This window comes from Hyperoodon ampullatus, assembly GCF_949752795.1.
Source record: "Hyperoodon ampullatus genome assembly, chromosome: 7".
Lineage (NCBI taxonomy): Eukaryota > Metazoa > Chordata > Mammalia > Artiodactyla > Ziphiidae > Hyperoodon > Hyperoodon ampullatus.
Window position 1 is genome coordinate 112054844 of NC_136920.1, and position 27912 is coordinate 112082755.

The following is a 27912-nucleotide window of genomic DNA, read 5'->3' on the forward strand; positions in this document are numbered from 1 at the left end:
CTTCTACAAAGCAAAGAAGTAAATTTTCATGCTCAATTTTTTAAAAATGTAATTAACTTAGGTTTCTGGTTTCATTCACAGCTGCTACTACAGCGTTTGGTGCTATGTACTTTATACAACATTTTAAGAAATCGTATAATCTTTTTTGAAACACAGTACTCAATCATTATTTCTTAAGGGAAAAAATACTTCCTATGTTATTTTTCTCTTGTATGATGCAGTGAGTTATATATGAAATTGAATTAAAAAGTAGTGAGTATGGACAATGAGCTCAATATTGTGGTATAATATTTGTAGGAGACATAAAAATTAAAGTGTGAAAATAATGGTCATTATTTATTAAATGTTTACTAAATTTAGGCACTCTCCTAGTTTTTTTACATGTACTAACTTATTTAACCCTCAGAACAATCCTCTCAGGCAGGTTCTATTTTCCTCATTTTACAGATAAGGTTAATTGTGTTAGTGAAAAGTAGGGCAGAACTCAATTCCTGGAGCTCATGCTCTTACTCTTTCCTGAGTCCTTGTGGCCTGTACAGTAGAAGGTACAGTCCTTGATTTCAAGGAGCTTGTGGGCAGCCTACAGTTTAGTGTCTGATTAAATTCTTTGATGCAGACTTGGAATGCTGAAGTGCATCGGGGAAGAAGGTACCAATATCTGTCATTACTGACGGCCTGTGTAATAGAAATCATGCTAAATGCTGTATATTCATTATCTCTCTTCTTATCCCCACTTTTTAGGTATCTGAGCAGAGACTCACGAGTTAAGTAACTTACCAAAACTAGTAGGTAATGCTGGAAGAGCTTATTTATTTTGTCCTGTAATCGTTAGAAAAGGTGATTTATTGGAAATTCTAGGATATTGATATTCACAACCTTTAAAAAATAGATGAAGGTTAGGAGTTAAGAAGCTTTCATTTTCAGATGGGTTATTCAATAAATGGTCTTGGAACTACTGGCTTATTATACAAAAGAAAAAATTCAGGTGGGTCAACAATTTAAGTGTTATTTTTTTTTAAGGAAAAAGATTCAAAAGCATGGAAAGAAAAGATGGAGGTATGTATTTATAATATTGGAATGGCAAAACTTTCTAATATTGACATGAAGTCCAGAATTCAAAATCAAATTTGGTCCATTATGCTACGTAAATAAATTTCAAACTTTTTCTATAAGGCAAAAAGCAAAGTCAAGGTACAAATTGTAAAACTAATTGTAACACATGTATAAATCAAAAGAATGTTATTTCTAAAAAGCAGAATGTCCTTACAAACCTTTGCTCTTACAAAGAAAAAAAGATGAACAACCAAAAAGAAAAATGAACAAAAGATATGAAGACAATTCACAAAACATAGTCTATAGAGGGATGAAAAATGTTCAATGTGCTAATAATTATTACTGATTAAAATAATAGTGGGAATGCCAACAATCAGATTGATAAAACAATGAATAATGGCCATTTGAAAGTTGGAGGGCAATTTGATATTATCTATTAAAAGTATTCATCACTTTGGCCCAACAATTCTACTTCTAGAAACTGGTCCTTAAAAGAACTCTAGAAATGTGTAGAAATACCTCTAGGTAGATTTTGAGTACCACATTATTTGCAATACTGAGAAAATGAAAACAGTTCAAATGTCTGCTAATAAATTAAGAAATTATGATATACCCTTGCAATAAAATACACTGTGACATTAAAAAGAATGAGCTAGCTGTCTATATTTCAGATTGAAAAGGCATCTTAAATATATGATTTTGTGAAAAAGCAAGTAACAATATCATTTGGGGTAAAAATAATTTATTTCACCCTTTTGATATTACTATATATAGAAAACTATATAAAAAATACACTTACTGTTGGGATATGATATGGTGATATGTTTTGTTCTTTAAGCAAGAATTTCCTGAAGAGGCCACTCTTGCACATCTACCTAGTGCCTGACTTCTCTCCGCACTAGCTCTACCTAGCATGAGCTGGGCTCTGCTCCCCTAGTGCTATCTAGTGGCAGTAATGCACCACTTTTCACCTTCAGGCACCCAAGGAAGTTGAAAGAGACCAACAAAAGGTGACACTTAAGGCAGAAATATTCAGGAGGAAAGCCTGAGGTCTCCCTGCATCATGAATTAAGGAATTCAGCCTGACTATATGGAGCCAAGAACTGACAGAGGCCCACAATTCCTCATCATGATCTCAGTATCCAAAAAGACCTGCAAACAAGAGTTTTGTTTTAGTCCCTTGTCAGTAATTACCTGATCTGACCTGACCTGAATGCACTCGGCAGCAGAACCTGACCCACATTCATATTTTATGGGCTGTGTGAATATTCATACATTTTTATGCATAAGTATTAATGTGTTTCATTATGAAGTTTTGCTCAACTATCTAAAATCTAAACAATTTTGAATTCTGAAACATATCCTCAAAAGGTTTTAGCGAGGAGATTTGGACATGTACTAAGAAATAAATTCATAGATGTTTTGAACACAGTGTCTGCTGGAGTTTTGCAATGTAGCAGCCCTGAAAATTACAATAAATATTTACTAAACAATTATTGATATTTATTCTTCCTATACTTTTACTACCATGCTAGGTCCTGCAGAAGGTTGCAACAGATAAATAAACTACAATACCTAACCTCACAGAATTTTTAATTCCATCAGGGAGATAAGACAACCTCATAAGTGTAACATAGGTAACATAAACTGAATGTGGTTTGGATTTCGAGGGGAAAAAAATCATAATTAATTAGGGAGACCAAAATGTGTTTTGTGGGGAAGATAGCACATTAGATGGACTGCTGAGAATGCATGATTTTGATAGCAAGAGTTGTAATAATGGCTGTTACAAACAAAAAGTATGAACAGAAGCACAATTTGGCTAAAGCATGGAGCATGGTCAGGAATACAAGAATCTTTTGTCATTATATATAACATTTTGATGGTTTTATCCCTGGGATGATTGCTTTCATGAGATTTTCAAAGGGAGATTTTCAGAGGGATCAGTGACACTCTCCAAAAAAGTTAGGTACCACTGCGATAGAGGAATGGTGAGAATTATTATTAAACAGAAGGTTGAAAAAATGTGGAATGACAAAATGTGTTGTTCGGCAGTTAACTGAGTAGAGAATGAGACACCCCTAAAAATTTTTGAGCACTATAGTGATATATTCCAATATGTAGCTTAGGAAATTTAATATGTCAACAGTGTATAGGAAGGATTGAGGTGGGGAAGCTATAAACCCATGAGAACAGTCTGGAGATGATGCATTAAGGAACTGAGCCAGGATGGTGGCCCAGAAAAATGGCTTCAGTGGGTAGATGGGAGCCAAGATCAGCCAAAGCTTCACAGAAGAATTTTTGGGGAAAAAAAGGTAGATAGAGGAACTCAGACCTAAATAAAGAGGAAGTACATGATTATTTTATGAAGTAAAGGAGTGATGTTGAAAGTTGTGTTTAGAGAGGATTATCCTCAGAGCACCATTCAAAATGGATTTGAACAGAGTTTATATGCCTTTGAGTCAGAGGGAACATCTGTGGAGCTGATAAATAGATTATGAGATGTAGTTTAATTTCAAATTGTATATATTATATGCTACATAATGTACTTGCCAGGATCTTGAAATAATATAATATTTTGTGCACAGCATAACTTCTGAGAATTGAGACATTCTGGTCTATAAATTCACTTATTTTTTCATTTATCCATTTATAAACAAAAACGTGTATTCAGTGACTTCTTTGCGCCAGGATTTGTAGTATATATTGAAACTCAGAAATGAATAAGTCAAGTTTGTAACCTAGGGAGAAAGAAATAGAAATACATTATTAAATACAGTCTAGTAATATTTAGGGGAGGTATGAACTACGAATTGTAGAAGCATAGGACAGTGGGCAGCTAACTCTGGTGTCTAGTGACTGGGGACAGAGGGGAGCAGTATGAATCTTGTGTAAGCATTGGCTGAACATATTCAATTTTTTAAATCTTTATAATTTCAAAGCTTGTGGCAGCTTTTGAGTTGTTAACAGTAGAGACGACGATAGTTGATCTTTCATTAAGCAGAGCACTTTAGCGAATGTTTCTTTATGCAAAGGTCAGTCCAGAGCAAACTTGGGGTTGGGGGAGATGAACATGTGAAGAACTGAACCTCTCTATGTACAAGTATAATATTAAGAGGGTTGTCAGCTGGCAGCTGGTGCAAGAGGTAGGAAATAGAGAGAGGGCCTAACGACAGAGTAAAGGGCTAGGGTACAAAGAGAAATAAATGCCTGTGAGAAATTCCCTGTTATAGGGGATGTTTGATAAATCCCTAGGAATGGTAATGTCTGGCGGCAAATTTGGCATTATTTACTGACTTGTGTTTTCATTACCTCCAGCTACCCTGAAACCTTAAGTGAACTTTCACTTTACTTAATCACTGTGTCTTCCTGTTGCTTTGGGGAAATGAAGGAAGGTGGTGGTATCCAGTATGTGTGGCAAGGAGCCCAGAAAGAAAGTACTGCAGAAAGAGCCACAAGCATTTATTAGGGCTGGAGTGAGCCATTTTTCCCCAAATATACTAGACCGCCAGTTTTCTAATATCATGCGCCCACCCCAGGGACTGTGCATTGAGATGTGTGAAGGAAATGTTATTTATTATTATTCAAAAATAAGAAATGAATCATTGATATCAATGGTATCTGTCCTGGCATGCTCTTTCAAAGCATACATCAGAGGCTTTTGGAGTGCAAGGCCTCCTAATGGAGGTGCCCAAGTTCCATGGTGCAGAGGTGTTGACGAATGCAAATTCCCACCTTAATTCATGCTTCGGGTATGGCAAAGTACTGCAGCTTACCTGGATCTGCAAATAAACCACAGATAAAGATAATGCCAATTAATTAAGGCTGGTGAACAAGAAAAATGGCAGGGCTGGAATCTCCTTAACTCAAGTAATAGTTCCTCAGATGTAGAGCTCTAGACAATATAGTCAGGCCTGTCACAAAATAGAAAAAAATTAGAATTTATCAAGACAACAGTTTGAAATATGGATTTATATACATTATCATAAAAAATGAGCCTTGCTCTAAGAATATGTTTTGCTAGAGATCTTGGCTAATAACTGTATGAAGCCATTATTGTAAACTAGGCATTAAAAATTTAGTATTCAGAACCTGAGGACAACCTGTACAAATTTTTAGCAATGTTTAAGGTCATGCAATACTCAATTTAGTCATTCACAAATTGCATCTAACCTAATGAAAAATGTTTAGAAGCCTCCTTTGAGAGTTTCTAAGGAAAAACTCACATACACAGGTTTTTGCTGTTCTTCCTACTATAGAATAAATGACTGAAATAGTACATCTAAAACAAAACAAAAAATACATGTAAAATAGGTGGGTGGCCAGCTAAAATGCATTCAGCAAATACTTTTGGAAAATATATAGAAAACATTGCTCAAGATTTAAAAAATATATATTAGAAAAATTATGGTGTGGGAGGTTTATTAGACAAAAGAAAGAACACAGAGTTTCACAGGTCTTGGCTGGTATTACAATGAGTTACTGCCAAAAGGTAATCACCAAAAAATTCAATTCAGTAAACTTTTTGGTTGTGTTACTCGAGGCTAATGAAATGATTGGATCTCAAGCAGTCCACTGTGCAGTCCAAATGCATCTACTCTCAATTGTTATTTTTACACCATGCTTAAACCAATGGTTTAAAACTAGTGCCTTTACACCAATGGAAAAGATTCTGGATCTCATGGGCAGAGAGTCCAGGAAATCTGGTTGGTTAGTACCCATTTTGTTGGTCTACCTAGGGTGACTAGTACATATCAAGGTTGATGCGGTTGCCTGCCTTTTCTCTGCCCAGGCTCACTCTCCTCTTGATTTTTAAGAATAGGAGATGGCCAGAGGACAGGAGCTGTTTGAGAGTTAATCTGAGTTAACATTATCTCATTATCACTAGCTGCCTTATGATGGGATTTTACTGGTTGCTAGGTTTTATTTCAAGAATGAAGTATACAGAAAAAGTGTTTTTGATGAGTCTGTAAAGCAAAGATGTAGTCTCAATAGTAACTGCCTTCTTTACTAAATGAATGTTTTATGGAAAGTCTGCATAAACCACTGATAGGATTTTTGCTGTGACATTAAAAAAAAAGGTTCAAGTTAAGGTTACAGGTAGCGTCATTTATGAAATTCATTTACTGCTTCCTTCATAGGTAATATATATGTTGCAGCAAATAAGTGGGAATTTTAAGTGAACAAAGCTCTGAAAGATGTCATTACTGTGGCAGATTTTTAACACAAGGCCCTTAAGATACAGTAGAATCATAACAATACTTTGCAACATAGTGAAGCGTGACAATGAAAATCTTTTGCCACACAATGGTTTTCTCATTGCACAGTACTTTAAAGGAGTTGTCAGGTTTAAAGATAAGCTACATATTTTCCTTTGTAAAAGTATATGTGTTCCACATTGCTGACGTTTCCTATGATAACAAGTGTTCCAATAGTTTGCTACTTAGCAGAAGGGACACTTCATCTGCCCCTTCAAGTTAAAGACAATGTTTTGGATAGAAAAACAGAAGTGACTCCCTTTTGCAAGACTGCTTTGTGATGTAGAGAGCATTTTGAAAATCAGGTGTCTGTAGATGATTCTGTTATTTGATTTTGTTGTGAAGGCATCATGAGTACATTATAGATAAAAAGTTTCATAAGTACATACACTTGGAAATAGAATTTTCTAACTTCTTAAAAAAATATCTTTCAGGGTGTCAATGGTTATTATATTTAGTAGTAATAGTGACATTTATATAACACTTATTACATACCAGGAACTTGGCTAAATGTATTACATGAAGCACAAGGTCGTTCACTCACTTGGACAGGCAAATAGTGAATAAATGGCAAAGCTGAGATTGGAACCGAGAGAACCTTCTCTCTTATCCATTATGTTTCTTCTTATCCATTATTTAGTGACTCTTCATCCTAATTATTTGTAACAAAAACTAATTTACATTAGGGAGGGTAAAAATTTGCTAGCTGAATTTCAGGGGAAAAGAAACTTTGCATAATTGGTAGGTAGGATTGAAAAAATGAATATTTGACTAAATAACCTGTCCTGCAAACAGTCCATTCATGGTTTCTGGATGACTGTCTTCCACCTTCTCCTTCTCAGCCTTCCAACACTCTCCCATCCTCACTTTCAGCTGATGACCTGGCTTCCTAACTTTCTAAGAAAACTTCCAGAAACTGCTACCATCCCATGTACTCCTGGTGGCATCTAACCAATAATTGACTTTTCCTCATTACTAGGGATCTGCACTCTTCCCCAAGGCCAGCCTTCTGCCCTTGTGCATTAGGTCCAGTCTTCTCCTGTTGACTCAAGGGCAGGCTCTAGCAATTTTTCTCCTCCCTGAATCATTTTTTCTCCTCTCTCATTGATCATTCTCATCAGCATGTAAACATGCTATTATTTCTCCCATCTTAAAATAAAATAAAACCAAAATACTTCTGTTGATTTTCTCATCCTTCAGCTACCAACCATTTCTCTACTCCTTTTGCAGCCAAACTCCTCCAAAAATTTTTTTGTCCTGTTCTCTTTTAATCCTAATTCAATTAGTCTTTCGTCTCTTACACTTACTTCACCAAGACTTCACTTGTCAAGATTACCACATTGCAAAATCTGGTGGGCAATGCTTAGTCCCATCCTACTTGATCTATTGGTGGCATTTGACAGTTGATCGCTCCACCTTCCTGGAAATGCTTTCTTCACTTGGCTTTCAGGACAGGACGGTCTTGATTTTCCTCACTTGTTCCTGTTCAATCTCCTCTTCTCCTTTAGCATTTAACATTGGAGGGCCCAGTGCTCAGTATTTGGACCCCTTCCTTTCTGTTTTTATACTTACTTCCTCAGAGAGCTAATCTAGTCTCATGACTTTAGATAAATCATCCATATCCTAATCACACCCAAAGTTTTATCTCTAGTCCAGACTTTTCTGCTGAACTCTAGACTCATATATCTGGCTGTCAACTTGATATCTTCACAGATGACTACTGAACTTCTTGAACTATTCTGTCCAAAAGTTATCTCCTAATTTACTTTGGATTTGTTTGGTAAGCCAGTGTTCCTCCCATTTTGGTCTTCAAACCTTTCTGCCTGGAAATCAGTACCTGGAGTACTGGTTTAAAATGCAGATTTCTGAGCCTCAACCCAGATATGCTGAATCAAAATGTCTAGGAAAAGAACTCAGAAATCTGCATTTCAGTGAACTGCTCAGCTTCTTCTTATGCATAGTGAAGTACTGCTTTACTCAGAGGGGCAGCCAGAGTCTTTAATCTGGGAGGTAGCAAGATCAGCTTCATTTTTGAGAAGGTAACTATAGAAGCAATGGTGAAGATGGGCAAAAAGTTATGTCAGGAGGGCAGTTCTAAGAGGATTTAAAATACTATTTGATCTAAATCAGGGGCCTTTACCTTTGCTGAGAAGCTACTTTTCATTCCCTGAAGCAGTGAAGTCAAAGTGTAGAAGGCAGATGGGCAGTTGCCCCTACCAAAAATACTCCCTTCTCCAGGAAGAATTCTAAAAAATGTGAGAGGAAAAGGAGGAAGTGTTACCAAGTCCAGGCTCGATCTGCTCACCGCACAACAGGCCAATAAATTGGGAGATGAGGTATTGAGGCAAGGAATAGTGACTTTATTTGGAAAGCCAGGTGTCTGAGAAGATGTTGGACTAGCGTCCTAGAGTACCATCTTATCGGGGTCACCATGCTAGTTTCTTTTATAGAACAGAGAGGGGAAGAGGTGAGGAAGTAAAGTTAAAAAGGCCCCAGGTCTTGCAAAATATCTTCTGGTTTTGGCCAGCCTTGGGGAGGGCATGTGTTAATTTCTTATTTTCTGCAGCCATTCTGCAGCCATCACAGGTGGGCAGGGTCAGGGTGTTTCCCTGTGAGCTGAACAAAGGCACTTTAGTTAACATTCAGGCAGAGGGTCAGGGTTCCCCGAGGCAGGACATTATGTATGCCTATAGCTATAGACAGAACAAAAGCAATGGAAAACAAAGGTCAAAGTAAAAGAAACAGATCCAACATGGAGTCAGATTTTGTTCTTCCCTGTTATAGAAGGGTGGAGACTCTTTTTGTGTCTTTATTCTATACCAGAAACAATAGTAGAAACATGGTACTGTTTTCATTATCTCCTTTAATTCTCAGTTAGGAGTTGTTTGAGGAGTTACTATTACCATCCCCACTCTGCCAATATGAGAATTGAGAAAGGGAGGGAAGGTAACTTGTTAAGGTCACCCAGCCAGTTAGTAGTAGAGCTGGTTCTGCCAGACTCCAAAAACTAACCACACCATTCAGTACTATTTGAAGTAAGACACGATTAAGAGATTGATCATAAAACTCTTAACAATCTGGTAGTAGTGCAGTCATATATTTGGGGGCCTAGACCCAAAAAACAAGTAGGAAAATGCTAATTAATTGTCCATATAATTCTAGTTTTTTACAAAGCCAATTTCAGGTGAGACTGCTGTGACTCCAGAGAATTATAACAGAATCTTAAGTCACTTGATATGCCTAAATAGAAATTTGAACAAAATAATGAAGTTGAACAATGATAAATTCAGGATTACTATACTCAAGAGAAAAAATAAACTATAAAAATATGAGGGAAAGAAGCATTTACATGTGTGTAAAGAGTCATAATCTGGCATCAGAGTGGTACAGTGATTTAAACAACCTTGTTGACATAGAGTTTTGTGATTTTTTTCATATTTTTTATCGATATATAGATGTCTTAAAGACCTCCTTTCTCAGTAGTATGTGAAATTTTCTTAAGGTCAAATAATTGTGTGACTTTTAAAAATTTTGTATGTAATCCCTTACCTCCCCTAAATGCCTACAGGTTTTCTAAATAGATAATTAAAAGTACCAGGTGTAACTAATTGGATGCTGCATACAATTTAGTGTTTTACAACTTTAAAAATAAGTGGATAATTAGGAGAGAGTTCAGAACAGATCTGGAGGCATCATTTTGTTTATAAAGAGAGCAGTAGAACTAGCCTCAGGAAGAATGTATGAGAAGCTGATACATAGAAAGAATTTAAATTTAAAAGTGATGAAGAGAAGAAAGAAGAGGAAACAATTTTGAATAGTAACATTGAGGCCTTTAAAAAATTAAATATTGGAATGTCACTTGGTAAGATTCTATAAACTATTTAGTTCCTTTTTCGGATTATATCCAGAATCTGATCTCTTATCACCATTTCCACTGACCACTTGGTTTCAGGCCACAATTATTCTCCTTTGGATTTATTTCAACAGCCTCTTAACTGGTCTCATTTCTACTCTTGTCCTTATAGAGTCTATATTCAACCTAGAAGCCAAAGTGATACTGTTAAAATTTAAGTCAGATCATGTAAGTCCTCTACTCAAAACTCTGCAATGGCACTGTATTTCTTTCAGAGAAAAACCAAAGTTCTTACAGTGGTCTCCAAGGCTCTACAGGATCTGAGCCCCGTTGCACTCTGACCTTCCTCTCCTCTATGATTCTTGCTGACTGAGGCAGCTCTAACCTTACCAGTTTCCTCAGACAATCCAAGCCAACTCTCAGGATGTTGGCAATTGGCTCTTTCCATTCTAATTTCATTTCTTGACACTCTGCACTCATCCAACTCATTCTAACTTCCAGCTTCAGTGAACGTCCTGGAACAAACTTTGGTGACTTCCAGTCTCTCATTTAACAGTCACATTCCTCCACTAGAGTGTTTCAAGTTGTTTAACACCTCTATCAGTAATACATAGATTTAATTTTAGGAAAAAAGCTTATTTAAAATTGATCTGCTAAAAGAAACAGAAGAAAAATATGGGTAATAATCTGCTTTCATTTATTAAGACAAAAGATGACAATGTCTGCAAAACAAGAATGAATTTCATAAGAAAGAACTAGATGAGATGAAAATGTATCTGGATGAGACAAGAAAATGCCACAGTAAGATCCAAAAATGTAATAGCAGATTTAAACTCTGTATTGGAATCCATAAAGAGCAGAAAATAAAATCAGTTATGTAGAGTTCATATTTAAAGAGTTATTTCACAATGAAGGAAAAATGGGAAATTGGTGAAAATTTCAACCTGTGATTTATTGTTTTGACTATGTAGTACTCTGTGTGCTATTTTATCTAATTTAGCTCATTCGATCCATATAACAGCCTTTTATAGTGTTTATTTCCATTTTATAGGTGGGAAAACTAAGATAATTTTCTTAAGGTGTAGCTAGTGATGGAACTAAAATTTGAGTGGAAGTCTATTTGACTATAAGGCATATGGTCTTATCACTGTGTTGTTGAATAACAGATATGATGAATAGAGAGCAGATATCCAACCTATAAATAATCAGTGTTTCTGAAAAATAAACTAAAAAACAAGTTAAACAATATTATTAACTGATTATGAAAAGTAGACTCCTGGGATCTTATCATCATCACCTAGAATGATGCCAAGACATGGAAGATATTCAATAAGTATTTGTTTACTGAACTATCATAATTACTACCTATTAAGCATTTATTCTATGTTTGTCATAGTGGTACGTGTTAACACGTTATTTTATTCAACTCTCAAATAGCTTTTTAACTATTATATTATAGATGTGGAAAATGAAGCACCAAGAAGTTAAATGATTTATTCAAGGATTTATAGTTAATAGGTGATAGAACTTGGATGACAGAAGTAGATTAAATAGTTAAATAAAAATTTTATTCTGTACATCAAAATAGCTCACTCTGCCCCAAACAGATATAATGTAAAAAGCTCTACCTTTGTGTATATTGAACAAGTTTTTCATTTTACATAGAAAAAATACAGGCTCCATGAGTTTAAAGAAGAAAAGAATAACTGTTTAACTACCAGGAAATAAAAATTGGGCTGACGTTAGACTTTCTGTTTGAAGCACTAAATTCTGGGATATTGCCATCAAGCTGAGTTGCTATTCTTGGGTGAAGGCAACATACATTCTCACATATGTGAAATTGGATTCCTGAGGTGCCCTCTGGTTCAGGAAGAAGCTTAGCAACACTCTTGTTTAAGAGATGGGAGGTGCCTTTCTCTGGCCCTTGCTACATGCCAGGGTGATGTAACTCTCCAGAGCAGCCCTTGCAAGTGCCACACTCATGTCTGGTGCCCAGTACAGGTGTCTCTGTTCTCAAAGAACATATTATGTGCCCTCTTTTTTCCCAGCCTGAGCCTCGTATATCTACTCTATCTTTAGGTATTACCATGTATCTTACTAACCATTTCCCCTTGGGAAATTTAAATACCTGTGTCATGTCTATTTTATTTATAAGGATTACATGAAATAAACCAGTTAAGTTCCTAGTATACTTACCCATAGTGTGGGTTGATAAAATTTTGTCTCGGGCTTGCCTGGAGGCGCAGTGGTTGAGAGTCTGCCTGCCAATGTGGGGGACATGGGTTCGTGCCACGGTCTGGGAAGGTCCCACATGCCGCGGAGTGGCTGGACCCGTGAGCCATGACCGCTGAGCCTGCGCGTCCGGAGCCTGTGCTCCACAATGGGAGAGGCCACAACAGTGAGAGGCCCGCGTACCGAGAAAAAAAAAAAAAATTGGTCTCCTTCCTTCTCCCCCTCCCCTCACACCTTTTTTCTTCACTTTACTCAAGAACCCTTGAATCTTACATTAAGATACTTTAAAAGTTACTGGTTCCTGATCGTCCAGCTTTTTTCACACTCTGCCAGAGAGTCATTCTTCCCCCCTCTCTTCACTCTGGTTTTATATGACCAGCCCCTGTTTGGCTAATAGGAAAAACTGGTCCAAACATTTATCTCATTCTGTAGGTGTCTTCAGAATACTTTGCTTCTAGAAAATTCCAAAGAATACTGGTAAATGAATATCTGTATGCAACTATTTGCAAGTAAGTTGCAGACATAGTATTTCACCTCTCAAGATTCCAAAAATGTGTTCCTAAGGACAATAACAATATAACCACAATATTATTGTCACACCACAAAGTTTAACATTGGTATAATAATTTTATCTAATATATAGCTAGTATTCAAATTTTCCCAATTGTTCCCAAAATGTCCCATATAGATTGTTTTCTTCATGCAGGATCCAATCAAGAACTATGTATTTCATTAAGTCTTTAATCTAAAAAGATTTTCCACCTTTTTTCTTTCTCTTTCAGGACTTTAACATTTTTAAGGAGTCCAGGCCAGCTGTTGTAGAAATTCTCACAGTCTGGATTTGTCTGATTTTTTTTCCACATGATTAAATTCTGATTAAATACTTTGAGAAGAATCATACATAGGCCAGTGGTTCTCAAGCACTCTGGTCTCATAATCTTTTTACATGCTTAAAAATTATGGAGAACCCAAAGAGTTTTTGTTATGTGGATTATATCTATCAATATTTGTCATATTAGAGTTAAAACTAATAATTTTAAAAACATTTTTTATTAACTCACTTAAAAAATAGCAAACCCATGAGATGTTAATTTTCCAAACCAAAAAAAATTTAATGACAACAGTGACATTGTTTTACATTTTTAAGTCATTTTAATGTCTGTCTTAATAGAATGCAGCTGTGTCTCATACCTTCGTCTACATTTAATCTGTTGCAATATGTTGTTTTGGTTGAAGCGTATAAAGAAGACATGGCATCACACAGATATGTAATGGGAAAATGGAGGAGTTTTTTAACTGTATTTTCATACTTCACAGGTGGTGGTCATTTCCTTAGAGATTGCAAAAGGGTTATATTCTACTTCTATTATTCCTTCTAATTTTATGAGCTATAAAATCTTTTTATTCTTTCTCTCTTCCAAAAGGCAATTTAGTAATCTTAAAATTTATACTGGAAGACCTATTAGTTGCTTAATTATTTCTTTTTAATTATCAATTTTCAAAGTAATGAGTTTATGCCCTAGGAACCTCCAGTAGTTTCCAGTGAGTTCATTTTTTACTCATGTCTTTTTATATAGTCAATGTGCTTTAATCACTTAAACTATATATAGTCAATGTGTTTTAATCACTTAAACTAAATTATTTTTGATGTAGAAATTGTCTTATCTTTGGTCAGTGTGGCTTTGACACATTTCATTAACTCTCAATAACATGAAACTCTGTCACAATAAAGTATCCCAGTCCTGCATCAGCCACTTCTCCAAGGAGCCCTGGTTGCTTTCAGATGAAAATGATATTAGACTTGACGATCAGTCTGGATCCTAGTGTTTATTGCTGCTATGGTTGTTTTTGCTTCTGGGCATTTTCAGTGGACAGACCTAGAAAATACGTCTTTTTGAAAAAGTGGGGCAATCATGAGTTAACACAAAGTTAACACAAAGTTAACACAAAAACTCAGGCTTGGCACTGTTACTATTTTGGGCCAGTTAATTCTTTATGGTGGGGATTATCCTGTGCATTGTAGGATGTTTAGCAACATCCCTGGCCTCTCCTCAGTAGCACCTAACCCCTCAGTTGTGTAAAACAAAAGTGTCCCCAGGTATTGTGAAATGTCCCAGAGTGGAGGTGGGGAATGGAGACAAAATTGCCTCTGGTTGAGAACCACTGGTTTACACTTACATTTCTAGTAACATTAAAATAGTTCCCTGATTGTTTTATACACACACAAACACATACATTTTTTTTTCAAAATACCAACATTAGCATGACCTTTATTCTTCCATCCTCTGCATGAAATCTTAGTCCAATCATATAGTTTTTAATCAGAAGAACAATCTTATCTCAGGATCAAAATGTGCAGGCCAGCAATACAGTAAAAATTACAAACTCTCATCTAATTTAAGATTTCTCCTTTGCCCCAGCTCAGCACTGCTTGGGGCCTGGGACCTGAGGCCTGCAGGGAAGAAAGAACAAGATCACCTCCTTCTCACCCTGTTCACATGCATGAAGACCGATTAGCAGCTGATTTTGACCTTTTCAGGGCTAAGGCATGGGAAGAGAGGTTGAAGGGAAAGGCACAGTTGTACACGGCAGGTACATACATGGCTGTCACTGGAGTTCTCTGTGTTTGGTGGATGTTTGTAGTTGACTCTTTCTCTGGCAAGATACTTTGGTAGGATTCTTGGGGATATTTCACTGGGAAGCCCCAACTGTAATCCTGCAATGCAGGTGATGCCTCTCTTCTTTTCTTGACTCCTTAGCCTCTGGACTTCCAGTGGTCAGCCCTATACAGACTCCCTCTGTTGGACCACAATGCCTTCTAAGCTGTCCTCATAGGTGGAACCATTTTAAAAAAGAAAGAAGGAAATTTTTTATTGACATAAATAGCTTCAGAAGAGTGCTCAAATTAAAGGTGTAGATCTTAATGAATTATCACTAAGCAAACCATGGAAACCTTGTTACCATCACCCAGGTCAAAAAATTTTTTAAATCATTAGCTTTCCTAAAGTCCCCTTGCACCCCTTCTAATCACTCCCTAAAAGTAACTACCATCCTGGCTTCTAACATCATAGATAGTTTTAACTGTTTTGGAACTCTATATTAATGGAGTCGTACATTTTCCTGCATCTAGTTCTTTCATGAAACATTATACTCATGGAGTCCATTCACATTTTTGCATGGGCTAGACATTGATTCTCATTACTGTATGATGCACTGAATGAGCAAAATAGAGTTTGTTTATACTTTATGCTGTAGATGATCATTTGGGTTTTTAATTTGGGACTATTTATGAACACTGTTTCTATAAATATTCTTGTACAATTTTTTTTTTTCATATGTGCATACCTATCCTTACAAGGTAAGTTTTATATGTGCCTCTCTGAGGATCCTGGGAATTTCACTGGTCCTGGACCAGTATTTGTTCCGTGGTGCAGGTTTATACACCGTGTTGTAGTGAAAATCATCTCCTGTAAAGACCAAGATATTTGTTTGTTTGTTTGTTGTTTTTAGTCATGGATAATAACTCCTCTCCCAACTCAAAGTTTTGGACAGATTCCTGGCTTCCATGAAATATTCTTTAAAAAATATTTTTAAAATATTCTTGGTAGTGTTTTTGAGCACTATTTTCATGAATAAGAGAGCCTTTAGAGAGTCTCCATTTTGTGCAAACTTCAGTTCCTGCCCCTTTCTCCCATTAAGCCTGATGTCACATATCCCAAACCCTCGTGGGCTTCAAACCCCAGCTCTTGGCTCCTAGATCCTATATCTGCATCTGAAATGTTTTTGCATTACTGCAAAGTTCACTCAAGTTTACCCCTCTGGCTTTCATATCTTTCTTTATCCTGACTTATGAAATCCCCTTCCATCCGTCCTTCCTTCCTTCCTTCCTTCCTCCCTCCCTCCCTCCCTTCCTTCCTTTGCTCTTCCTTGACTGTAATTTGACAACATGTTTCTACCATAGTTTATCCACTATTTGTTTATTTGTGGTGGAAAGAGTGTTCTCGTTTGCACTAGCTTATATTATTACCTCAAGCCCAAATTTTGGTGGGTTATATCATACTTTTTCTTCTTTGCTCCTTTATCTGTTGAACATATACTCATTTCGCTACGTATTTCCCTCTCCTTTTCATAAAAAGCCATGAAAAATTGTGACTTCTCTCAAACTAAATTGAAATGTGTTCACTTGTGCTCGGAGAGGCAACACAAATACTATAGATTTCTTATTTTAAAGGTAAATTTCTTTCTAGTTTATAATAAAGAGATTCATTTCAATTAAAGTGGAATTTTATTTGTCCTGTATCTAAAATTTTTGTACATCACTAGACAAATAAAATGATTATATTTTAATAGTGCTAATCACATTTTAATAGTGCTTTTATTTTCACAGAATATGATTTTTTAAATAATAGTAACACTTGGAGTTATATTAAAATGTTAAATATAGAGACCAATTAGAAACAGTATATAAATATGAACATTCAATAATCCCTATTTTACATTGTTAAACATGTTTTTCAGAGACAGTTTAAAATATTTATGTTTTTGCAAAGTTAGATATTAAAAATAAGCTTGTTAAAGGCTCTACATGTAACTTATCATTTACTGGTATAAAAAGGCAAGGAATTTACTGAAATAAAAGGCATTCTGTAATAAAAATAAATGTTGAAAGGTGGTAAATAAAAATCTGGAGCAAGTGATTTTTATGACAATAAGTGAAATATTATTATAGATCTTATATTGTTGATTATAAATATATTTATGACTGTTGGTGAAATAATGCATATAATTAGGTTTACATGCATTCAACAAACATTTACCAAACTCTTATTAGACACAAGGATCTAAAGACCTAGTTTCTACTCTCACAGAGTGTAGGGGAAACAGGCCCACAGCATTTATAAGAGGAAGATATGGAATGTGCAGTTGCACAACAGAAGAAAATCCACACCTTTCTAGGATCAGTCAGTTAAGACCAGAATTGAAAGATGAGTAAGAGTTTGCCAAGCAGATAAATTTGGAAAAGGGAGGAGAGTCATAGAGACATTAGAGAGTTTGGGGAAATACAATGATGTTGTACAATGTAGTACAACTGGAGCATAAAGAAAATAAGAAAGTAAGTAATTAAAAAGAAAAGACATAGTAGTTAGTACCCACCTTTCACTTTTCCCACCTTAAAGGAGGTAAGAGGTTTTCCAAGGAGAAAGAAAAAAATGGTGCTCTATTACAGACTTCAGGTAGTAGTTCTCTGGTTTTCAACAGGGGCAAATGCTGTATATATTAAGAGGGAGATGTAGATAGTATCTCTTAGTTGGGTAAACTCTTCTATTGTTGATCATTATGCCCCTCTTTCTCTTTGTGGTGACCCATAGCTTATAAATACTCCTCAATGTCTTGTAACTCCTGAGGGTGATGATGTGGGTAGACAGCAAGGACGTTAGGAAGTAGAATGCATAGAGTAGTTTAATACAGTGACTTTTTATAGACTCATTGTATAGAGACAATGTTATGTTGGACTCTGGAGCAGCAGCAATATGCAATTGAACCATCAATCTGTGACTTACGAGAAATCAGCAAGTGGATCTGTTCGTGGATGTGTTTTTCAAAGCCAGGATATAAATTTGGGACTACTGTCTGAATAAAAGTGGTAGCAACAGACATTATGTTGGATTTGCACCCACCAGAGTTTAGTATTTTGCAGACTTCCCAGATAATTTTGTAACAGAGCCAATGCTTTTAGGTGTGAACTTCCTTCATCTGCATATACAGCCAGGTACTTGGTGGATTGACACATGTGATGGAGTGGTCCTTTCTACATCCCTTGCCTTCTTGGTGGCTCTGAGTCCAGGCCAAGTGTTGTGGTAGGAGGCAGGCCTGGGCCCCTTGCCAGCTTATTTTAGTCATGTTTAGTTGGGATTGGCTGGCTGCAACATTTCTTAAGCCAAAAGATCTCTTAGAGAAGATTAACCTCTAACTATACCCCCTACATTCGCTTGCAGGATGCTGTAGCTGCTTTGCAGTTTTGACAGCCCAAAATTAGTGTTAAACATAACCACAGCTTAGAGTGGACTGAGCTTCCAGATTTCATTGTCATTCCATTCTTTATATGAATCTATGTTGGTATGAGTCATGCCAATTCCTCAAGGTAGTGACTTCATGCCGGTAGCTTTAATTACCAGAGATATTTCTTCCCATCAAACATCAAATCTTGAAATGCTTATCATTTTTGCCCCCAAGAGTTATAAGGATTGCATTCTCATTGGTAACTATAATTTCTTTATTTATACTTAAATATATATTTCAATTTATTTAGAACTTGTTATCAATCCTTTCACACCAGACTTCTTCTCTCATGCATTCTCTATTGTAACTCATCTATTGTTGGCTAGGTTACATCTTTAGGAATACCTTTAGGAAGAGTGGTATATCAGGGCCTTATTTCCTGATTTTACACATATTTGAGAATGTCCTTCAATTGCCTTTAAAAGCGAATAACTTGGCTAGGTACAAAATTCTTGGGTCATATCTAGAACAGATCTACCTGTGTTTGGCATTTAAGGATGTGATAATAATCATAATTGTAGTAGACAGTCATTAAGTACTTGCTATATACCAGACTATTCTAAGCTCCTACATGAGCTCATTTAGTCCTTAAATGTGGCCCAAGGTACTAACATTATCTTCCTTTTACTTGCCATAGGTCACCCAGCTAATAAGTAGTGAGGTTGAATTTTAAACTTAAGCAGTATTGCTCCAAAGTTCATACCCTTAACTTCCTATACAATTTCTTGGGTTAATTAAGCTAAAATGTCTAGTTGTGTGACCTTAAGCATGTTACTTAACTTATCTGTGCCTCAGTTAATTTTATAAAGTGGGAGTAATAATACCTCCCAAGATTGCTGTGATGATTAAATGAGTTAATATATGCAAATAGCTTGTAACGGCGCCTAGCACATAGTAAGTGCTTAGTAATTGTCTGTTGTTATTATTATTATCTTACAGATTGTAGGTTTCAGAAATGAGCTTTGAACAAGCAATCTGACTTCAGTAACTGCTCTTCAGCACTGCAGTATCAGCAGTTAAGATGGCATTTCAATTAAGTGGGGAAAAGGGACTATTCAAAAACCAGTGTTGGGACATACTCAATAAACAATAAATATTTGTTGAATTAATGAGGATTTTGTAAAAGTGTATATATATTTACTTAACAAATGTTAACAAATAGATGTTAAATACCTTCTAGGTCTGTATAGACAGATTGGAAGAAAACAAAAAAATGAAAATAGTTGCATGATAATGAGATTGTAGATGATTTTCTGTTTTGAATTTCCTTAATTTGTTACAAAATTTCTCTGATGATATAATTTATGAAATGAACAATTTGACCAGATAATCACTAAATTCTTTTTCATATATTTTAAGTTTGAGGTACCTACAGAGAGGTAGTTGGAATGTCAGAGCTCAGGATGAGATTTTGGAGCTATGCAGAGATGATAAGACTACCCACCTAGTGTGTACAGTGGAATACAACGTATAAGGAATAGGCAAAGGAAGAGGGATCAGCAGTGAGAACTTAAACTGAACTGTTGTAAAGAAGATGAAAAGTCAGAAGAGACATGCTTCAAATAAAATGGGGGACAGTTGTGGAGAGAAATCACCCCCGGCAAATTGTACAGAAAGTCAAGGAAGAATTCACTGTATTTAGGAATGAAGAAATCTTTGACGACGTTACTCCACTTTATAAGAACAGTGAATGTATAAGCCAAATTACAGTATGTTTAGGAGTAAAGGAAATTGAATAAAGACTGCAAATATAGATGACTTTTTCAACAACTTAGATGACAAAGAAAGGGATGAAGTCAAGGAGACTTTAGAGTGAGACAGTTTTTTTTTTTTTCCTTGATGCTGGAATTTTTGAAATGGAAAAACTTGAGGAGAAAGGAGGGCATCATTGGAGGGGCAGAAAATAAAGATTTTAGGAGAGAAAGGGGGAAATGGATGGTGACGATTTGAAAGCAGGTAGGAAGGAATGGTTTCAGGAACAGACTGAGTGCCCTCTAATGGGGACTCTTTGAAACACTGAAAGGAGTGTTGTTGTAAATCATTTAAGAAACAGAAATGAGAAAACTCAGCAGCATTGCAGCTGCTGATGGTTCAGGACTTTTTTCTGGATATTCATGACAGAGGAGTAGAGAGTAGAACAGCCTCCCTTCAAACAACAATTACATCTCTGACACTGTTTGTTTAAGTTTGTTCTCTGGATAGCACGGAAAATCTTGCTTTCTATTGTCTGTTCTCTCTTCTTGTGAGAAATCAGTGTAGAGTCTAGATAAATGATGATAGATCAATAGATCAATAGATAGATAAACTTACACACACTTTTACTTCCACACTCACTCCTGCAGGCTGCAAATATAACTTGTCGAAAAAAGTAAACCATAGTTAGATCGGAAAGTAGCATGCAGTACATTCTGCTCATCTAGTGGGCATGGATGTGAAGCTTCATAACTGCCCTTTATTAGGAGGAAAGCTCAATGCCCAGGACTCCTAAACAAGAGAATGAACACTAGTATGTGAGAGTACATGAATATAAGTTTGTGGAGGAATACATTTTTAAGAAAAGACTATCTGTTCTTATCCAAAAATGCCCCAGGTCAAGAACCATTTTGTTATTAGCTATCCCATAGACATGGCCTTTTTGCCATTCGCCATTGGAGCATAACCTTTTCCCTGCTCAGTTAAGCACACATTTAAGGTACCTCTGTGTTCCTGTATTACAAACTTTGGCCAAAAGAGTGGATCTGATTTTAATGTAGACTAATATAAAATACTATAGGAAAATTCCATAATTTTTAAAATTATTTTTTATGTTTAAGTATGCTGATAATGTTAAAAGTCTCACAGTCTGTTTCATAGGAATTTTTTGGAAAATAAGAAGTGCCAAAGCAGTAAATTTTCTAGTTAGTAAATATTTACATGTTTAAGCTGAAATTTTTTTTTCATTTTTGTTTAAGTAAGATTGCTCCATGCCTTATTAAATATAACATATTTTTGGTTTAAATAATCATCATCGTTGAATATTAAATTCTTATTCCAGACTTTTTGAAGGGTATAAGTGGTTTCCCCTACACAAAATGACCCCAGGATCACGTTTTACCCTTATTTTTTAATAATTCTTCTGTCCTCTTCTTAATTGAATTCTTCTCATTGTTTTAAATATTTCTCCCTTTGTCATTATTTCTATTATCCTGTTTTCTAATTTGTAGCCAAAATAAAACAGACAATAAAGTCAGTACAGTTAATGACATTTTTTTTACATGCTCTTCAAATTCATGAGATCCTTTAAGAGTGAGCTAGCTCCAGGATTTTAAGAATTAAACACACAGGTTTTATAAAAAGCCTATTACAGAGACTTCTTTAATTGTCTGTATCTGTTTTCTTGAAGGTTTATATGTCAAAAAGAAAAGGTTTTACTAGAACTTGCCTATCTTAACACACTAATGCTTATCAGCCACATATAGCTAATCTTTAAATAACAATGATCTAAGAGCATTCTGATGCTGACGCCATTAGTAAGTTGCACAGAAATTTTTTACAAAATATTTTTAAAGGAGTCCTATAATTGGTTTCTAAGCTGTATTTCCCCTCATTTAGGCTCCTGAAGGCATGGGTAAAGTATTAAGCAAGTTTGGAGCATTACCAGCATTCAGCTATTCAAGCAAGAGGCTGGCTGAGACAGTCATTCACTTGCTAATGTGCACCTCTCCTCTTTTTCAGTTGTCACTGCATAAACTTTCCAGCGGTCTTTAGATATTATAAAAATAATTTTTACTTTTTTGTTTTTTAGGGCAGCATAACTACTTATGTGCTGGAAGAAACGACTGCATTGTTGATAAAATCCGCAGAAAAAACTGCCCAGCATGTCGCCTTAGAAAGTGCTGTCAGGCTGGCATGGTTCTTGGAGGTAATGATGATGTTTTCATCAGTAACATACTGTCTGGTATTTACATTATACGACGGTGGGTCAGAAAATCCTAGTTTTCTTATTTCTGTCTTGATTATTGGTGTCTGGATGAAGCAATCAATACCATCTCATTAATGCTGTGGATTTCCAGCATGTTGAAGTTTGTTATAGAGAAGTAGTAAACCTCCATTTGTCTATAATGCCTATAAGAAGATGTTATGGGATGTTCACCAACCTCTCATTAAGTGACATGGTTAGAGTTTAGGCTCTGCTACTCACTGCCTATGCAGTCTTGAGTAAGTCACCAACACTTTCTGAGCATCAGTCTCTTTGTCTATAAAATGAGAATAATGAAGTCCCTTCCAGTTCAAAAACTGACTCCATGAATTGGTTAAGTACATTCATCTCCATCCCTTCCTCTCTCTATCAACCCCTCCCTTTCTATTTCCCTCCCCCATTCTCTTTATGTAACTAGACATTGCACACTCACACTTACCGGGTACTATTTTAAGTTCTGGCAGTGTTAGCAGCAAACAAAATACACCAAATCCCTGTCTTCATGGAGCTTACACTCTGGGGGGAGGAGCAATAAATATATATGTCAAATGATGATAAGTGCTGTGGAATGTATTAAGCAGGGTCAGTTAATGGGGAGTATTGGAGGAGAATCACTCCTGAACCCTTTACTCTGATTAATATTTTCATTTAATTTAGTCATTTCCTAAAACAATAATGTCTCTGAAATCCCGAGTTGGATGTTGTAGTTATAATTTTCCGAACACAGATTTTAAAAATTCATAACTATTTAAATATATATTCAGTATACCACCTAACACAGATCATGTACCGTAAATGGTATGTGTTACCTTCTGAGAAGGAGTGTATGAGACCAATATGTTTTGAAAGCCCACTGTGTTAAGCACCCTGCTTAGTTCTGTCTTTGCTGCCTGTGAACATGATACAGTCTAATCAGTAATAAAACAATTATCAAACAGAACAGTAGGTGATTTAAGAGAAGTTCCAAACATTACTATGCAAGTAGGGCAAAAGAATGAATTAATTCTATCTGAGGGAGTAGGCAAAATCTTCAGAGAGGAGGCTTTCAAAGAGTAAATAGAAACTTTATAAGTGGAAAAGGAGAAAGGTATTTACAATGAAAAACAATACATTCAATGATGATTTTTCTGGAAAGTCAACTGTTTACTGGGAACAGCAAGAAATGAAGCTTGAAAGCTATCTTGGGCCAGCTGGGATCTGGAGTTTGAACTCTATTCTGTATGCAGTGGAAAGAGTGATCTTTCTAATAAACCATCTGTGGACCATCCATGGGATAAAGCCCAGATTTCTAAATGCAGCACATGGGCCCTTTCATCACCTAGCAACTGCTCTCTCTTTTTCTAAGCCCTACATTTTCTAAGCCCCACCAATCCTTGGGGAACCCAACACTCCAGTCACCAACTTTCACCGGTCTTTGCACACATTTGACTTTTTCCTGCACCGTTCTCCTTTCACTCCTTGTGAACTGTAACATATCCTTCATATTAAGCTCAAGTGTCACGATTTTTGTGAAATCTTCCCATCACATCACCCCAGTCAGTGCAGGGGCAGGGGTTTTGTGGGGACACAGTTCAAAGTAGTGCTTTTCATATCTGGAGAGGTTGAAAGCCCTTGAGCCAGCCTGGATTGAACTTTGCCCTCATTGTACTTACTTCAGCATTCCTACCCTTGCAATGCAAGGTTGACCAAAGTGGAAGTCATGAGACCCAGCCACCCTACCCCAGCCCACATGAGGCACCAAGAATTCACTCTCTTCCCATAGCTTCTTGTATACTCTCGTTATAGTACTCACCTCATTGCTTTATAACTGTTTACTGGTATCCCATTCAAGGATTTTCTCCTAATCCAAGATTGAGTTGTTTGCAAGCAGGAATTTCATTTTGGTGTTTTACCACCAAAGTACTTGTTTAAGAAGTGCTCACTAAAGATTTGTGACTATTATTTTGAAGTCATTTGAAGTACAGGTCTCTATACATTCTTGAACATGAAGTCCAACTGTAGTCATTTCCAGGACACAAGAAAGAGTGTTTGGAGGAGGCAAAGGGGATATGGCTTAATGTAGTGTTTTTCACTTTGAGGAAGGGCGCAAGCCCTTGAAGCAGTCTTCCATTCCATGATTGCATTTATTTTAATGGTCTTACTATTATAATGGAAACGTGATTTAAGATGGACCAAAGTAAAAATGATGAGACACCCAGCCACTTAGAAACTTGGGTTTGTTCAGAAGAGAAATTTGTGTTCCAGCCATCAGCAAGACAGATGCTCAGTAAGAAATAGAGTAACAAGGAGAAGAGAACTTCAGAGAAGACTCAGAACTGGGATGAAAGGGGAGGATGTCCATTCCAGGGACATAGTCTAAAGTAGCATCAGAGCAGGGTCAGCAGCAAGACCACAGAGCTGTTGTAATTGACTTCAGCCCCAGCCTCAGAGATTAGAAAGAGAAATAGGCAGAAATATGAGCATATTGTCCTTAATTTTCTTGTGTTCCCATCACCTTTGCAAGGTTCTCTGTTACCATCCTGTGTCTCAGTTCTCCTGAAATCTTATGGATTTTTCTCCCCTTGCATAATTTGTTTCAATCAGTAAACTACCTTTTATTGCTGGTGACCATAAAATTTACCATTGAAATCAGGATACAGCTGAGAATAAAATGGAGCATAGGAATAATTAAACTAGTATAACAGATGTAAACTGAAACTGTCCCAGGCTATCTGGAACACAGGGCAAGTCCCCCATTTTTCCAATTAGAAGATGGAGATGTGTCCTGACTAAAATGAATACGTAAACTTCTGGGAATGTAGCTGAAATAATCGAGTGTTTACTTATATAATATTTCATTTATTATTTTAGTTAAACACAAATATTTTAATTACATACAAAAATCTATTGATTTTCTACTCTCACATTTTATAAACAGTTTTATACCAACTAATTTCACAAACCTTTGGCAGCAGGACCTTTGCTCCAGTAGAGCCATTTTTTAAGTCAGCTAATCATTTCCCAGAGTTCATCAGCATTTTATCTAAAATGTTTGATATGTAGCACTTCTTGAATTCATATACAGTAATAATAATATAATTGGAAATCTATCCTAAGACAAAAATACCTATTCATATAATATAACAGTTTTAATGATTGTCCTCTAAGAGTTTTTTTTTGGTGATTTCCCCATAAAATAAACACTTGCTGTATTATTTAATTGTGGAATATATCAAGCCTACCAAAATATTAAATGAATAAACACCTATGTGTCCATCACTCAATTTTTAATATCAGATCATTTTTCATATTTTCTTCATTTTTGTTGTATGTTATAAGGAATAAGACATTACAGGCATTTTGAAACTTCTGATTTGTCCTTCCCTAAACCCATTAAGTTCATTTCTTATTCACAGATAACCAATATGCTGAATTATTGCTCAACATATTCATACTTGTAATTCTTGTATATGAATTCTTGAGTAATGCAGTACAGTATTGAATATTTCTAAACTTTATATACATGGCATTACACTGTATATGTACTTCTTCAATTTGCTTTTTCACTCCATGTTGTGTTTTTGAGATTTGTTCATATTTGTACATGTAGCTAGGGTTACATTTTAACTTCTCTATGATACTTCATTTTACAAACATTCCATGGTGCTTTTCACTTTCTTCTATTAATGGATATTTATTTCTAATTTTTCATAATTATAAAATATGCAGCAATAAACATTCTTGTACCTGTATCTTTATGCATATATTTGAGAAGTTCTCTAGGCTGTATATCTAGAAAGGAATTAAGTCTGGTTCACTAAGATATTATGTACCTTCAAACTTACTAAATGTTACCTAATCACCAAATTACCCTCTAGAGTCTTTGCTTCCACCACTGTTTGAGAGTTCTTGTTATTATGCATCTATCTGTACTTGGTATTTTCAGACTTAAAAATTTTTCTAATTCGATGGTCATAAAATTTGTATCCAATTTCAGTTTAATTTTTGTGTCCTGGATTAGTGGTGAAGGCAAATATCACTATCTTTATTGGCCATTTATATTTCCCGTTCCATGAATTAGCTGTTCATATTTATTGGCCATTTTTCAACTGGATTGTTTGTCTTTTTTCTTATTGATCCATACAACTTACCTCTATACTCTCTACACTAGTCCTTTGCAATCTAAGTCTTAAATTTTTGCCTTATTTATGATTTTTTTTCTAATTTTTATATAATCACATGTGTCAGTATTCTCCCTTTATATCTCTTAACCCTGAAATCATACAGATAATCTACTAAAAATCATCTAAAGTCTTATAAGTCTGTTTTTCACACTCATGTCCTTAACCTACCTACAAGTATCTTCTTAGGTAGGGAGGCAAGAATAAAACCTTATTTTCTATATGGATAACCAGTTGCCAGAGCACATTTATTGACACATGGTCTTCAATATGTTTTCGATAGTTCACTCCTGTAGAAGTAAAAATGTTCTCAGCCTTCACCCCCAACTCAGGTCTATTTATAAGCAAATTATACATATGTGCTACTATCAAATTATATTATATATTAGTGATGCTTAATTTCTTTTTATTTCCTTACTAAAAATATAAAAAGTAATTGTAATATTTTTCTGACAGTACTCCAATTACAAATTCCACTGGAATTTGTAATCCATTTCTGTTATATATCTAATTTCCTTATGTGTTTGCTTTTCTTCCTGGCTTCTCTGTTCTGTTCCATTGTATATACCTGCACCACTACCACACACTCTGAAATATTACAGGTATCAAGCTGCATATTGATACCTGGTAGAATAAGTCTCCTTAAGTTACACTTCTTCCAAATTGTTGGCTTTTGTTGTCCCTCTAAATTGTTCTTTTAAAATGATGCTTAAAAGGTTTATTCATAATGGTATCTAACACTTAAAACCATGAGTTCTTACCCCTGGGAATTAGCTATATAACAAAATTCTTTGCCTCTTTTTTTTTCATCAGATAACCTTTACAATCCTGTGGTCAGCATCACACACTGAGAAATAGCATAGTGGTGCATTTAATTATTTCATAAGTAGGTTTGCACAGAGGTTTATTAGAAAGAAACTGGCAGCACACCCTCATATGTTGCAGTCCTGATGTTCTTCTTCCTGGGAGAGTCAGTGATAAGAGTCTGCAAGTCAGTAACCTAACTCGTGGAAACCAGGAAGAAGGTAGTCAATTTATTGGATTAGATACTAATTGCTAGTCCTGTAATAAATTTCTGGAGTAAGGGGGAGTGTACTTGTGGTCTACTGAGAATTACAACTTATTTTAAAAGGCGATCGATAAGAGTTGCTTAAGGTTCAATTCTTCAATAATTAGAAGAGTTTCACCGAAGTAATAATTGCCTATACACTACTGAAAGTAGAGCCCATGTTCTCTTTCTCCCTTGTTTCCTTCCACCTTTCCTTCCTTTTTTCTTTCCTTCTTCATGTTTGTCACTTTTCTTAGGTTTCTCATTTCTAACAGAGTCCATTTGAATAA

General features: G+C 35.7%; 1 protein-coding gene across 2 annotated transcripts in view; it reads left to right on the forward strand.

The window, feature by feature from the left end:
• Nucleotides 1-27912, forward strand: part of PGR (progesterone receptor) — a gene marked incomplete at both ends in the record, with an annotated part of 98264 nt that overhangs the window by 13713 nt on the left and 56639 nt on the right. For both annotated transcript variants that reach the window (XM_079707642.1, XM_079707643.1), the window contains one exon: nt 22241-22357. In XM_079707642.1, coding sequence (XP_079563768.1) covers nt 22241-22357 — 117 coding nt within the window. The remainder of the gene's footprint in view (nt 1-22240; nt 22358-27912) is intronic.